The 16,441-nt window shown below is 41.5% G+C and overlaps 1 protein-coding gene across 1 annotated transcript in view; it reads left to right on the top strand.

The window, feature by feature from the left end:
* The window catches only part of LOC124622873 (protein enabled homolog), a 32,132-nt gene extending 16,595 nt beyond the window's left edge, over positions 1–15,537 (top strand). Inside the window, exon 2 of the mRNA XM_047148667.1 lies at positions 15,439–15,537. Within this exon, the coding sequence (XP_047004623.1) occupies positions 15,439–15,537 (99 nt within the window). The remainder of the gene's footprint in view (positions 1–15,438) is intronic.
* The last annotated feature ends 904 nt before the right edge of the window (positions 15,538–16,441 follow it).

Below are 16,441 nucleotides of genomic sequence, written 5' to 3'. Positions count from 1 at the left end.
ATCAACCAGCAAAATTACCGAGTTGGGAAACTGAATTACAGAGCAAAGACTTATTCTAAATCTTTGCTGATACGTTATTCACCAGTTTATCCCTTCATCCAGAGCTGTTCAGATATATTCTTTCTTCTAGCCGGAATGTAATAATGTGTATCATCTTAGCATCTGCTAAGAGATTATAAATAAAAATGTAACAGACCGCTTCATGATAATATCGTGGTGATTTTTATGTATTTTTTTTTATATATTATGAAAAGTTGGAGTTAGTGTCTTGTGCCTGCTTCACAATTGGGAAATTATGTCCGTCAGTGACTCAGTTGTGGTACTTCTCGTGGTTAGTTTGCGCGACACGGTGTTTTTATACAAAAGACACCACCAACAAATTTAATTCGATATATATAGTTTAAATTAAACTATTACTTGTCGAAAGTAACGAATGTTAAGATATTTATTACGACTCGGCCGTTATCGTTTATAACAACGGCGCTGACCTCTGGTCCATTGTTGCCCTATCAAATTTGCATCAAGGCATTAATTATGCAGCTTCATGAATATAGAAGTGGATACATACAAAATTTTACAACACGTTTAAGTAATATTTGATTAAATTTAGGCTAAATATAACATGAAACTTACACGTTTTCGTGCCTCGTCACAAAATGGCTTCTTACACTACGAAAAAAACAAAAGGGACGAGCTAGCGATCTTTTTGCAAAAAAGAAAAAAGAAGAAAGAGACAGATTGCTATTACAGTCGCAGGTAATATTAATTGATTGCAGAGTCCTTGTTATTTTTCTGTGATACTGTTTATGATTCGTTACGACGTCAGTTTTGGTATATTTGCGAAGTTATTCATGGTACATTTGCGAAGTTATTCAGTATCATTTTTGTCACGTTATGTGACCTACCGCCACAACATTTCCCTACACAAACATGAGGTACCAATTATTTTAAACTGTAGAGCTCTTAATAAATTACCCTCGTTCCGATCTGCTAACCACATAATCTGTTTCACATGTAAAAGGTTGCTGAATCAATTTTTCAGATAGCAAATGAGAAAACACAAAAAAATCGTAAGGGCAGAAGTATGGTCGTTGTTGCTATGACACACGGACAGGTGTGTATGTTCTGTATATGTACTGTATGATAATTTTTCAAAAAATGCTTTAAAGCTGTTTACTTGAATCATATCAGTACTCACTGCCCACAATAAATACAATCGCAACCCACTCAGACCCTCACCAGACATCCAGCAGTTCTATGACCTCATTCCGCCATTGCATTGAATTATTCCTGATTTCTCTTGGCCTGTTTGAAAAAGAGGAGTCAGAACCTCACCACAAAGCACGAGATGGTGAGCTCAAGAAACTGGAACTAGAACTTTCCATCACAGAACCTACACAAAAAAGGTATACTAAGAATCATCGAAGAGTGGCAGTTGACAGTAGAATGACGATTATTTATTATTATGCAAAATTTTTTTAGCATTCCCTGTTCTGTGTTATCTAAATAATGCTTGACACTTTAATATACGTTAACTAATTTTATTTTGATATATTTTAATCTGCTTAACCTCACTGGGCAGTTCATTCTACAGGTTTATTACCTTGTATATAATGCTAAGTTTTTGGTTTCCTTAAATCTAACTTTAGTCTGTCTCTTGTTTCATGATCATCAATGATGCTGTGCTTGATGTGCAAGACAGATTGGTAGGTAAACCCACAAGGTGAATTTGGAATACCCATCCGTTTAAATACATCTTCACAGGGCTTTCGGATACTATGTTTAATAATTATTGTAATTATGCTTTTCTATAATTTGGTGACTGTGTTCATGTTTCTTGTACGGCACCCCTAAAAGTGATTCCATATCTAAAGATTGAGTGCGTATAAAACTAGCTGTCAGCTTTAAGGTATTACCCGTTACACTACTGGACACTCTAAAAGCGTAGCATGCAGACGACAATTTGTTTGCTAATGTGTTTATGTGTTCATTCATTACGAGAAACAGTATGAAGAAGCACTCCAAAGTAAATCTAAGTAGACTGTTTAGTTACATCAATATGTTCTTCCACTACAGATCACGTCCACAGTGCTTTCAGTTAAGCACTTCTAAAAGGAATTGGTATGAAAACTCTTAAGGAAGTGACAGATACCAGTCAGAGTTTGTAACAAAGCTGCTCGGAACTTGATGTAATATTCTTGTTCTACGCATCATTGTCTCCTAAGCTCATATAGCTCCATATAAATTATAAGGCTATTGAACGTAAGATTCTTGACGCAGGCCGGCCGAAGTGGCCGTGCGGTTAAAGGCGCTGCAGTCTGGAACCGCAAGACCGCTACGGTCGCAGGTTCGAATCCTGCCTCGGGCATGGATGTTTGTGATGTCCTTAGGTTAGTTAGGTTTAACTAGTTCTAAGTTCTAGGGGACTAATGACCTCAGCAGTTGAGTCCCATAGTGCTCAGAGCCATTTTGAGCCATTCTTGACGCACTGCGTCCACGTTGTCCATTCAGAAAAAATGTGCATTAAATAATCAGAGATGCAACAATAGAGGACAGAATTCAATAACTTACAGATAAATTCGGGATTCTCTAAGAGAAACAAGCTCCTACACGTTCAGTTCCAGTAATAAAAACTCCTACCTATTGGGCTAACGAACGAACCATGTCAAATGTTGATATCAGGAGTGATTATTACAGCGTTCAGAGCCAAATTAGAAGCTCTGTCCTATAAGGAAAAAATGTACGGCTGCGAAACAGGATAAATCATGCTGCTGCAATCGTCGTCGAACTGTTCGTGCAGATGGTTGTTGTCTTGGAGACGTCCCCATCTGTTGACTCAGTGATCGAGACGTGGCCTGCACGATCCGCTACAGCCATGCGGATAAGATGAGGCATGTATGTTACGTTGTTTGCAGCAATATGTACCCAGCCATACTGTGAATGAGTTCTGTAGCTTGGGAATCCGAGAAACAGAATATTAGAAACAGTTTTCCAAGATTCAGGTGGTGAAACGAATGAACTTATTTCAGCATAGGGCAAACCCAGGCCGCTAATTACACTATTGGCCATTAAAATTTCTACACCACGAATATGACGCGCTGCAGACACGAAATTTAACAGACAGGAAGAGGATGCTGTTATATGCAAATGCTTACCTTTTCAGAGCATTCACACAAAGTTGGCGCCGGTGGCGACACATACAACTTACAGACATGAGGAAAGTTCCCAATCGATTTCTCAAACACAAACAGTAGTTGACCGGCGTTGCATGGTGAAACGTCGTTGTGATTCCTCGTGTAAGGAGGAGCAATGCGTACCATCACGTTTCCGACTTTGATACAGGTCTGATTGTAGCCTATCGCGAATGCGGTTTGTCGTATCGCGACATTGATGCTCGCGTTGGTGCAATGACTGTTAGCAGAGTAAGGAATCGGTGGGTTCAGGAGAGTAATACGGACGCCGTGCTGGATCCCAACGGCCTCGTATCACTAGCAGTCGAGATGACAGGCATCTTACCCGATGGCTGTAACGGATCGTGCAGCCACGTCTCCATCCCTGAGTCACTAGATGGGGACGTTTGCCACACAACAACCATCTGCACGAACAGTTCGACGACGTTTGCAGCAGCATGGACAATCAACTCGAAGACCATGGCTGTGGTTACCCTTGACGCTGCATCACTGACAGGAGCGCCTGCGATGGTGTACTCAACGACGAACCTGGGTGCACGAATGGCAAAACGTCATTTTTCCGGATGAATCCAGGTTCTGGTTACAGTATCATGATGGTCGCATCCGTGTTTGGCAACATCGCGGTGAACGCACATTGGAGGTGCGTACTCGTCATCGCCATACTGGCGTATCACCCTGCATGATGGTATGGGGTGCCATTGGTTACACGTCTCGGTCACCTATTGTTCCCATAGACGGCACTTTGAACAGTGGACGCTACATTTCACATGTGTTACGACCCTTGGCTCTACCCTCCATTCGATCCCTGCGAATCCCTACATTTCAGCAGGATAATGCACGATCGCATGTTCCAGCTCCTGTACGGGCACTTATAGATACAGAAAATGTTCGACTGCTGCCCTGGCCAGCACATTCTCCAGATCTCTCAGCAATTGCAAACGTCTGGTCAATAGTGGCCGAGCAACTGGCTCGTCACAATACGCCAGTCACTACTCCAGATGAACTGTGGTAAAGTGTTGAAGCTGCATAGGCAGCTGTACCTGTACACGCCATCCAATCTTTGTTTGACTCCATGCCCAGGAGTATAAAGTCCGTTATTACGTCCAGAGGTGGTTGTTCTGGTTACTGATTTATCAGGATCTATGCAACCATATTGCGTGAAAATGTAATCACATGCCAGTTCTAGTATAATATATTTCTCCAGTGAATACGCGTTTATCATCTGCATTTCTTCTTGGTGTAGCAATTTTACTGGCCAGTAATGTATTATAGTCGAAAGAATCCTAATTATACATTTCCATGTGACCGCATTACAGTAAACACAACCAGGCTTCCAGTGATATGCTTATCTGAAGCAACGATAGACAATTACATCAGAAAATGACATCAGAATCATGATGAAAACCAACGACCATCAGTTTTAAACAAGTCTACGATACGACGTTACCAATGCTGTCATCGTCCAGCTAAAAGGCCATCAGCATTCAGTATTTTAAGTAAATTGGAATACGCCCCAAGTAATCTTAGCACCTTTTCAGTGTTCAGTTACTTCTGAGTTATCAGCTCTATTCATCTAGACTGTGTCCTAATACCGTTTTAGAAAACGGTGGTATGTCTTCATGAAATTTTGTGCGTGAACGTCGATTGGGATGAAAATATATTCGTTACGTGTAGCAAAATACCCGATTTCCTCTATGCTCTAGAAATTTCAGAACACATACCTACAGGATGTGTAAAATAAACGTGTGCAGCCACCAGTTCTATCGAACCTCCACTAATGCGATGTAATGAAACATGGACAATTACTAAAATTACTAGCTGGCTAGAACTAACGAAGTATACTTGCTTGTGATACATCTGCTACAACACTCTACTTGGCTATCTCGTACTTCATAGTCCAGGTAACATAAGCGCAGCCGAGTTAGTTCCGTAAACACCACACGACTAGCTACCATACAATTGGATACTCAGTCTCCACGAATTCCAGTATCTTGCGTCACTGGTTACCTCCTGTCATCTAATAATAATTTCAACACAATGTCTAACTTATCTAGTATTCCATCCGTGCTCCTTCAAAAAGAGAAATGTATTCGGAAACGTGTTTCTGTTGTTGCAGTACGCTTTTGTATGGGCTGTTAGGAAAATGGTGAATGATTTACCTTAGTCATTATTGGAACTTATTCAAATAAAAAAATTAACATAAGTGGTCAGTTCCCTATCTCAAATAGTAAATCACATGCTTTCTTTCTCTTTACGTATTTCAATCAGTGGCATGGCGGACAAACGCTAAGTGTGATGGTTTGGGGCGCCATTGCCTATAGCAAGCGATCTCACCTCGTATGTCTTGATGGCAGTTTGAACAGCTACCGCTGTATCAGAGAGGTTCTACAACCCAAGGCTACTCCTACCGGCCGTTTCACAAGCCATGCTTCAGTAGGACAACGCTCGGCAAATGTGCTGTGGAATGTGCAAGACTTATTAGAAGAAGGACTGATACCACTACTTCCAGGTTTTACCTTTCGCCTGATATGTTGTCCGTAGAATATTGGTGGGATACGTTTGAGCGGGAACTTGTTCGTTCAGGTCCATCTGTAGCTACAGCCGATGCTTTGTGGACGCGCCTAGAAGCCACCTGGCACTCCCTGACAACATATTCGGGTCTGATTACAGCAGGAGATGGTGCGAGCCCGACTGAATTTCCACAGTCACATCACACAAACAGGTGGTGGTAGCTACGGGACCAAACTGCTGAGATCATCGGTCCCTAGGCTTATACACTACTTAATCTAACTGAAACTAGCTTCGCTTAGGACAGCACACACACCCATGCCCGAGGAATGACTCGAACCTCCTACGAGGGGAGCCGCGCGAGCTGTGGCAAGGGGCCTCCTATGTCTATAATGCCAATCCTGTGTGTAGCATCATGTCCTTAACCGGTACAATGAATCTTACTGTAATTTTATTCTAGCTGTTTAACTTTTCCCAAAAAGCAGTGTACATTACAAATATGTTTTATTTGGAGAAATTTTTTTTAGCCAAGATCGTAATAAAACACTGTATTGTGGACAACCAACCGGTTTCGGTAAACTTTGTTATTATCATCAGATCTTGTGCCAGATACACTCCAAATCGTTTCATTGAGAGTCCATCTGGCACAAGATGTGTATAATAATCTGTACGAAGATCTCGTGGTGGTAACATAGTTTACCGAAACCTGTTATTCTCAATGTAGTGTTTTATTGCGATCTTGGCTAAGAAGATTTTTTTCTCCTAAGAAAGCAAATACAGATGACCCGTTCGTACTCAGTATGTGTTAACTAATGGAAAAGTTTGCAACATGTGCTGGTCGAACGTTTGTTAGAGTATCGTTTTAAAATGTGAACTAAATCGCTCAAGTTCTTTTCGAGATTTGTGCAAACTACATTGGGGAAATGTTATTAGTAAAAATTACGAAAAGGGCTTGCACTATTTACGACATTAAAAATGTGCAGCCAGTGTCCACCCGAAGATTTATCAGAGTATCGCGTAATACGGTTCAAATGGCTCTGAGCACTATGGGACTTAACACCGATGGTCAGCAGTCCCCTAGAACTTAGAACTACTTAAACCTAACTAACCTAAGGACATCACACAACACCCAATCATCACGAGGCACAGAAAATCCCTGACCCCGCCGGGAATCGAACCCGGGAACACGGGTGTGGGAAGCGAGAACGCTACCGCACGACCACGAGCTGCGGACTATCGCGTAATAATCAGAAATAAATCTGTCATGAACTTTTCGAACTTTGTAGCAACAACCCTTCTCCTTTATGTAGTACATATATATTTACATACTGTATATACTGTAAAATATATGTAGACTACGTCCATATGAACGTTTATTGAAGTATCGTTAAAAATTTGAAGCAAATAGGCTAAGAACTTTCCGAGGTTTGTGGTAACAAAATCTACCCTCAACCTGTCTCTATATACTAATTTAGGTAGAGATGTAAGACCTCTTGTCTCGTAACTAAAATGCACTTATAAGCCCAAACAACATGACCACTTACTTAACAATGTTTGGACCAACCTTTGAAACGAAATTCAGCAACAGTTCTGCATTTCATAGCTTCAACAAGTCTTTGGTGGGTTTCAAGAGGTATATACCTCAAGATGTCTACAGACAGGCCACTTAGTTCCCGTACGTTATGTGGCAGTGGATTGCTGGCACGGACTGGCGCCAGATAGTGTCCAAGATATGTTCCGTTGTGTTCAGGTGAAGTGATTTTAGCTGCCGTGACATCATCGTGCTTCTCATCTGCAGCAGCACGACACTGTTTGGTAACAAGGACAGTTATCTTGCTGGAAGATGCTATTGTCGTCAAGGAAGACATCAAGGACGAAGGGATGCAGTTGGTGCACAGTAACGGTCAAGTAGTCTACAGCTTTCTTTGCGCCGTTGACCACTGCCACAGCGCCCTTGGAAGCCCCGTAAATATCCCATATACCATGATACTACCTCCACCGACATGTGCCCGTGGCGCAGTGCTTCTTCCGAGCAGCCATTTGACAGGATGACGTCGTATTCGGACACGATCGTCTGCTGGGGTAACAAGAAACGTACGTCAACCGACAAGCGATGCGTTTCATTCGATTCACAGTCCATTTGCCATTTAAACATAGGCCCACTTACGTATCGTCTACTGCAGAGCCACACTGTCAGTAGCATGCGGTGAGCAGTGTGCTAAGAACACTGGTTCTGCACCAGCCTTGTACTATATCGCCCGTATCTGCCACAGATCGACGTATCCTACTTTACAGAGCGCACTAGCCTCCTACGTCTACCTTCTCTGATAAGGCGTGTACGTCCACCACTTTGTTGCCCACTCGCGGTTTCTCTGTCCTTTGCACCGATGCTCAGAAAACAGCCGTTCACTCTCAACGATTTCCAGGTGTTGAGCCGAGCTGTTCCAGAGCTGTCTCATGGGGCATTGGCGCTCCTGTATGTGTCATACATGCTCTGATGCTCTCAATGCGCAGTTAGGTTAAAGCTGTTGTTTTTAATAGAAGTGGCAGCAATGTGAACCAAGTATCGTACCCTGTACTTCCCCAAACCAGGTTCAACTTTAACCATGCATTCTTCCTCCTATTTGTATGTGCATTAAATATGATTACATTTGATATCGTTCCTGTTGTTTGCAATATCAATGGTGAGCAGAGTAGATAGTAGTTCCTGAAAACAGTGAGAAAGGCTATATCAAAAAACAGAGAAAATACTCTTATCAGGTTACATAAGAACAACAAAAGAATTGAATCTCGTGATTGAGCATGAAATGGATCGACGTTTTTTCGCTGTTATTCTCACTTCCAATATCGCCATTGGTGCAACAACTATTGTGCCCTGTAGTGGTTACATATCACTTTTCTGCAGACTTTACCTAAGCATTTAGTGTAATGAATGCGTCTTACAGGCACACACAGCACTCAAGGAAATCGAATCTCTGCAACTACGTTACGAGTCGTAAGCGTCACTTTCATCTCATCTTACCTACAGCGCCTGTCGTGGATGGTGGCCTAATTTTGAAGCGCTCTGCGCATCCACTTCTACTACCTGGTGAGGAGTGAGACTTGGGGCAACGTAGTGCGAATGAAACTGATGAAATCTCCTTAGAAGGACCTGACTGTGGTTCAGTAGTGATACACTTTTGTACGCAAAAATTCGATGTAATGCTTGGCAACATGGAAGGTAGAACTGGCGTAGAGTAACGTGGCTGTGGTGTACAAACGCAGAGTCGTCTTGAACGCGGGGCAATTCTATCGCACTGTTCCGATCGGGTGGCCGCCTAATTTCACTATCGCCTTCTGACCTAAATACTTCGTTCTGGTTGCTATCTGTTTACCGCACAGCATTACATTGCAGTCTTTGTGCACCACCGATGCAGGACAGTTTGTAAGTAAGCTGATTAGGTATTTTTATTGGTAACGCCACGTAGCGCTCTGTATGAAAATCACTGACTGTGCTGTGTGCAGTCTGTGGCTGGGTGGCATTGTTGGAATAGTAGCTACTGTAGTGTTGGGCAGTCGGCTGTTAACAGCGCGTAGCGTTGCGCAGTTGGAGGTGAGCCGCCAGCAGTGGTGGATGTGGGGAGAGAAATGACGGAGTTGTTAGAGCGGATGATCTGGACGCGTGTCCATGAGAGACAGTAAATTTGTAAGACTGGATGTCATGAACTGGTATATATTTTATGACTTTTGAACACTATTAAGGTAAATACATTGTTTGTTCTCTATCAAAATCTCTCATTTGCTAACTATGCCTATCAGTAGTTAGTCCCTTCAGTAGTTAGAATCTTTTATGTAGCTGGAGGTAGTGGCGCTTGCTGTATTGCAGTAGTTCGAGTAACGAAGATTTTGTGAGGTAAGTGATTAATGAAAGGTATAGATTATTGTAAGTCAGGGCTATTCGATTATAGGGATTATTGAAAGGCAGATTGCGTTGCGCTAAAAATAGTGTGTGTCAGTTTAGTGTTGATAAGAATAAGTAAAGAGCGAAATGTCTGAGTACGTTCAGTTCTGCTCAGCTGTTTGAAAACCAAATACTGTAAGGGATTTACCAGCACAGTAATTAAATAATTTTTCTAAGGGGACGTTTCAAGTTCTCCACAATCACTGACGAGGTTACATGCAACGTCGATGGGTTTACGTCGGAAGACGGAAGCAACGAAGCCTAAATTTCGTTAAAAATGTACTTGAGAAGATTGCAGGAAACGGTAGCTACTCTAACCATTCGGTGAAGGAAAGAGAGACGGGTAAATCATGGCTACAAATGCTACCCAGGACTTCACTGCTACAGACAGACGTCGAAGGAAATGAAAATCTTATTTTTAGGTAATATTGACAAACAGGTATCAGGTAACTGACATATATCTTCCACATGACACACACTTTTTATTTTACATTGTCACAATTATAGTAGACGACATATCCAGTCATTGTGACAGTTCTGTTTGCTCTCTTTTAGGGTTTCCTACCTCAGGCAGTAAATACGGAGGATATCTATGGTTCATCGACGGTGTGATAAATGTTTGCTTCTAAGTCAATTCAATGAAGAGATACAGCCATTTATGTCACATATTTTGATACTCACAAACCGTTTCATCAAAACCTACAGGGTACTTCTCGTTGACCTATAATCATGAAATTCGCCAAGAAGCAAAATAAAACACAAAACCAAAGCAAAACAATCAGAAAATTGGTAATTTGAACTATATCACAGCCGCGCGGGATTAGCCGAGCGGTCTAGGGCGCCGCAGTCACGGACTGTGCGGCTGGCCCCGGCGGAGGTTAGAGTCCTCCCTCGGGTATGGGTGTGTGTTTTAGACCTTAGGATAATTTAGGTTAAGTAGTGTGTAAGCTTAGGGACTGATGACCTTAGCAGTTAAGTCCCATAAGATTTAAAAAAAATTATATCACACGAAAAAAAATTGTCGTTTGTTATCATGCTGTCTGTCCGTCCATGTGTTGAGTCACCTTTTTTGCATGAAGGGGGTAGATGTCTCAAGTTGAAACCTATCACATATCGAGGTCTATGGTCTCTTGGCTCAATGGTAAACGTTAGCTCGTAAGTCAATACAATCAGAAGATACCGCTATTTATGTCAGATATTTTGATACTCGCAAATTCCCTCATTAAACCTATAGGATATTTCACTTTGAAGTGGATTCAGAAATTCTGCAAGAAGAAAGGTTTTGCATGCATACGTGTACGAAGGAATATTACATAGTATTTCCTACCAACATCGGCACTGCAATGTCGTATCACAATTTTTTGACATTTACTGGCCTGCAACTAACTTGAAACTGAAACATATGTTGGAATCCGGGGAACCGACAGCTTCCCAGTATCATTACCGATGACAGGCAAATATCGCCGACATCCTCTGTTCCCAGAATGGATTAACTGTCTATATACATAATTAGATTTCTACAGAATCACCATCGCGTGATTCCTACTCGAACTTGGCTAATTTTATTCTTTCGTGGGATTTCCTTACGGCAATATGTGGTCGCTTTTAATATGCTCTGGTTGAACTGTTGCTATTTCATTCTCAGTACTCTAGTGTAAAGCAGTCGAGTCTGAACGTCTATATTTGTCTAATTATTGGTCTTAGTGACGTAACCTTTTTAATATGATTGCTCTCCGTCTTGCTATCTCTAGCTTGCAAGCTACGGAAGCCTCACTTTTAGGCAAAGGCTTGAGCTTTCGGACTGCACATCCGCCACCACAGTCTGGTCATACATAAAGAAGCCCCGTGGTCCTCTCTCCTGCTACGCCATCAGCACAGATACGTGACTAGTTATTTTGCACGTAACGTATCATACCTGTCCTACAGCTGAAGATAAGCAGATCCCATCATGTACAAACTTCCATCTCACTCTGTCTTTCTCTCTTCCTCCAAAACACACTTTTTCTGTATCTACAATGGTTCACATGGCTCTAAGCACTGTGGAACTTAACACCTGAGGTCATCAGTCCCCTAGACTTAGAACTTATTGAACCTAAGTACCCCAAAGGACATCACACACAACCATGCCAGAGGCAGGATTCGAACATGCGACCGTAGCAGCAGCGCGGAGCCCGACTGAAGCGCCTAGAACCGCTCGGCCACCTAGCCGGCTTTCTGTATCTCTCTCTAACACGCACTCACCCACAATCACACACACACGCACACACACACACACACACACACACACACACACACACACACATTTTCTTTCTCTCTCTCTCTCTCTCTCTCTCTCTCTCTGTCTCACTTTGTCCCCGCGCGAGACGCTTCCCGACGTGGAGCATGGAGATCAACAAGACAGTTCTGAATGTAACTAATGTGTGCTAAGTTTCAGGCTCTTATTTACTGTTACATTGAAGACGATGATCTCTGATCAATTTGTGTCAGTTAGTTTGCAACTCTTAAGAAATCATACTGACGCTAGTAACAACAAATGTCCGCTTCTGCAACGAAATTTATAAGGAGGCTAGGATGTTCAATTCTTCCAAGAATTCGTCTCGTTTAAGGATTGCCACCGGTTGAATGACACCACTATCACGCTACACTCACTCCAATGACGTCGTTGCCAGATAATAACGCAGCAGTCGTTCGACAGTGCGTGTTTGGTTCACGAGGCCTGACTGAAAAGTAATCCGGCTGGTTCACATCTTGAAAGCCCTTAACAACGTACCTCCACATCGATGCTGAAAAAGTACTATCTAACAGATAGTACGGTGCCCGAGTCTTGTTCGTCTTGTGTGCTAAAAATCGTAGGTAACACAACATCTCCTGATCTCTTGTGATAGCCATGTACACCCCATAGAGAGTGGTCTCCGAAATGCCCTTCCACTTAGTTTTCGAATTCTGTGTGAGTTGTCTTTGTAATTTATATAAATCCGAAATACTCATTATTCGATTCAAAAACTTTCTCTTCGTGCAATGTGTGGTTTAGATATCGTATTCATGTGCTGAGCAAAATTTGATTGTTGGTTGGCCCTTTGTTACCATGTAAATAGAGTCGTGAAACAGAAGTCAAATCTTAATTAATTGCTGAATGTGAAATAATGCAAATGAAGCTAATTAAATGTCAAATGAAACTAATTACGTCCTCAGCGAAAAATATTTAACTGATACTCGATACTGAAGTGCATTACGAAAGCTACGTAACATGAAGTGCAATGCCTGATTTGAAATACCCACGAAATAAAATACTGCTCAACAGGTAAGAAAAAAACTACTTAATATTACCTTTACTGTCCACTGTAAATTAACCTGCTTAGTTAGTACAACACCTGAAAATTCTAACGACGTACTATTTGCTCACAAGAAAGCAAATCGAGATCTCCTTTGAACGAAAAGTAATTTGTCTCGCTCTCAGGATGCTACTTTGTCCCTAGTGTACTGAGGTTCTCGAAAGAAAATTGAAATCAGCAAATGTAGGAACTACAGAAAAATAATCTACTGTAAATATTTCTTTATTTGTCAGAAACATTGTGTGGGGTCAGGTGCAGTGCACACAATGGCAAAAGCTTTAAATTTTACAAAGAATGATGGAGGAGGGTTTTAATTTTCAAAGAAAAGAATTCTCGAAAAATTAAACTCTGATTATGTCAAAATAGACTGAAGAACATAAGAAGACTAATAATTCTCTTACTGCAAAATTTACAGATAATTTGCGATATAATGAAAACAGGGATAAAATTAAGTTACGTTATGGATATTATCTAAGGGTCAAAAATTTGCTACAATGGTAAGTCCTGGCAGACAGACATTTCATGCTTGTAAGTTTACCTTGAAATATTCCTCAAAAAGAAAAAAAAATTCTTCTGTACCTATACAGGGTGTTTGGAAAAGAACTCCCTAGTTGTAAGTATAATTGTAATGGGGAAATTAATGAAAAATTACATCAACGAGTACTAATCATGAAAGAGAATTCTTTCGGGTTTTGTTTAATGTTAGTAGACGTCAACGTGGGATCCATTTGCTGCTCTGCACACGTCGAGACGATATTCCTCTTCTCGCCATGTATTCACCAACACTTCAGGTGTAACTGTCCCTACCTCCACGACGATTCTTTCCCGTAAATGATTGATGTGACTGATTTTTTAGGTGGCCCCAAAAGAAAAAGTCCAGTGGGGTTAAGTCTGGGCTTCGTGGTGGCCAAGCTATTAGGCCTGCCCTGATAATCCACCTTCGTGGAAAGCGAGTGTCAAGAGCTGCACGCACGTAGTTACTGTACCGACGTGCGGCGCCATCTTGTTGGTAAAACATAAGGACAATTTCCGCCTCAGTATCGTCCATAATGCTGAAAATTAGGTGCACTGATAAGGTAAGGAATGAGGAGGTTCTGCGCAGAATCGGAGAGGAAAGGAATATGTGGAAAACACTGATAAGGAGAAGGGAAAGGATGACAGGACATCTGCTAAGACATGAGGGAATGGCTTCCATGGTACTAGAGGGAGCTGTAGAGGGCAAAAACTGTAGAGGAAGACAGAGATTGGAATACGTCAAGCAAATAATTGAGGACGTAGGTTGCAAGTGCTACTCTGAGATGAAGAGGTTAGCACAGGAAAGGAATTCGTGGCGGGCCGCATCAAACCAGTCAGTAGACTGATGACGAAAAAAAAAAATATCGTCCATTTGGGGAAAGACGTACTCTGTCATTATGTCATAATAAACGTCCCCGTTCAATTTTTTTCCTACGGAAATGAAAGGAGCGGTCACACGATAGTTTTTGCTGTAGGTGGTTCACCACAATTCTGATGGCTAAAACTATGTTGCACTGTTATAACTGATTCAGTTTTCACAAGCCAAATAACACACTGCGCTTTCTGTTGGGGAGTTCACATTGTTGCCGAGTTTCTCTGCACTCCACTGCACGTATGCCTGGACTGAACTGAGGGAACAGAGGAAAGAAACAGCACTGGTGCCGTCTCAAGGTCAAGCAGACCAGCCAATTGCAGGGGAGCCAAACTTGGAGAGTTGATGAATCAAACACCACAAACTAGTATAATGCATGTCACTTTGTACAGATTCTAGGGCACGTTATAAGTAGGGAGTTCTTTTTCAAACACACTGCCTCATCAATAAAGTAGCTTTATAAGCAGGTTTTCATCCGCATAATAAAGTACTCAAGACAATTTTTACTAAATTCACATATATGAAATCTCCTTCCCTGAACTGCTCGCTACTATGAGTCCAACAAGAATTCCCCAGCACTGCACAACTGATTGGCGGCCGAGTGCACCGATTACATTTAACACGGAGACAAGGATCTTATCCATTACTGGTGCATTGCGCCCATGTATCTTTGCCCTTTGATTTTGATCCATATTTCTCTGTAGCTGAATGCTCAGATTTAAGAGACTATAATGTAGTTAAGCGTTTGAAATGTTGTATCGGCTAAATGTACATTCGAAAAACAACTGTGGTAGTAAAAGTATCAAAAAGAACCGCACCCAGCATGCGTATGAAAAACGTGTCCTGATGTCAACAAGAGACAGAAGGGATCAACACGACAAAAGGAAATCTGCTGGTAGTGTTCAAATTACGATGCAGGCCTGAATGTTTAAAAACACATCAGACAGGGGCAACGTATGTTTAGTAACGATGTGTGTAAGTTTTTCTTTGTAATAAAAACACTATTCACTAAAAAGTTTCGTGTATCTGCTAATTTTAATATAATCTTTTCTAATGAAACATCATACAATTTTGTTACAGTCACAGTCACAAAGCTGTGATGTTGATGGAAAAATAATGTATTGCAAACAGCAGTCGAAGGGCACCATCCAGGATGAAGGAGACCAGTCTCGAATGTGATACACTGATGTTGTGGGGAAGAATGAGTTCTTTGACGACTCCGACTCCAAAGGACACGTTACTCTACTTTGTTTTGTGATTGATTTATTTAATTATTAGCACTTTTCATTCATAACTCTAATGGGCAGTATGGTTTATGCAAGAGCTCAACTCTCTTGAGCTGTATCCCTAGGCAGGAGTGAGACAGTTTTCGAACTGCGAATCTCCTTATATTCAAGATATGCGAACATTTTTAAAGAACAATAATAATAAAGATAGCTGCACCGTCAATCTGCTTAGAAAGTTGTTTGGTGCTCCTCGGACGAAATATGAGCAGAGAATACTAATTGCATACGGCCACATTCCACTAATTTTATTGGAACATGGTTCTAAGCTAATTACCAATTCCTTTTTAAGGATGGACTGACGTACTAGTCCGCATAGAGTGAAAATACCATGCAATATAATTTAGACATCATACCGAATGACGGTGTCATGACCGTGGATGTAGGTCCTATTGATAGCGTCTGTAACTCATTTGGAAAGCCTATTGGAGCTAGGAGAATATGTCTCGGGACTATTGCTAAGCTAGTGATTACGTGCATGAGGACTTACTAAATGCCCTTTGGGAACCCGATAATAATCGCACTGAATTCCCGTCAAACAGTCGTTGGCACTGCTTGCTCATAGCGTTTGGAGGCAGTAATTATTTTTTATTTTCCTGTGAATGCAAAACGTAAAAAAGAGAAGAAATATGGAAATGGCTTACGAAAATGGTAAGAGATTCTGAGAACAGGAAACCTCGCGAAAAGTGTGTCTTACATCTTCCCATATCAGGCTCGAACGCATACAGAAATTCATTGAGGGAGTCAAATGGCAACGGCTTTGGGGTATTTTAAAATAAAGTTTTCTATTACTTAGTGGC

This window comes from Schistocerca americana, chromosome 7, assembly GCF_021461395.2.
Source record: "Schistocerca americana isolate TAMUIC-IGC-003095 chromosome 7, iqSchAmer2.1, whole genome shotgun sequence".
In the NCBI taxonomy this organism is placed as follows: Eukaryota; Metazoa; Arthropoda; class Insecta; order Orthoptera; family Acrididae; genus Schistocerca; species Schistocerca americana.
Note: the sequence above shows the minus strand (reverse complement) of the source record. Positions and strands in the feature narration are given on the sequence as shown.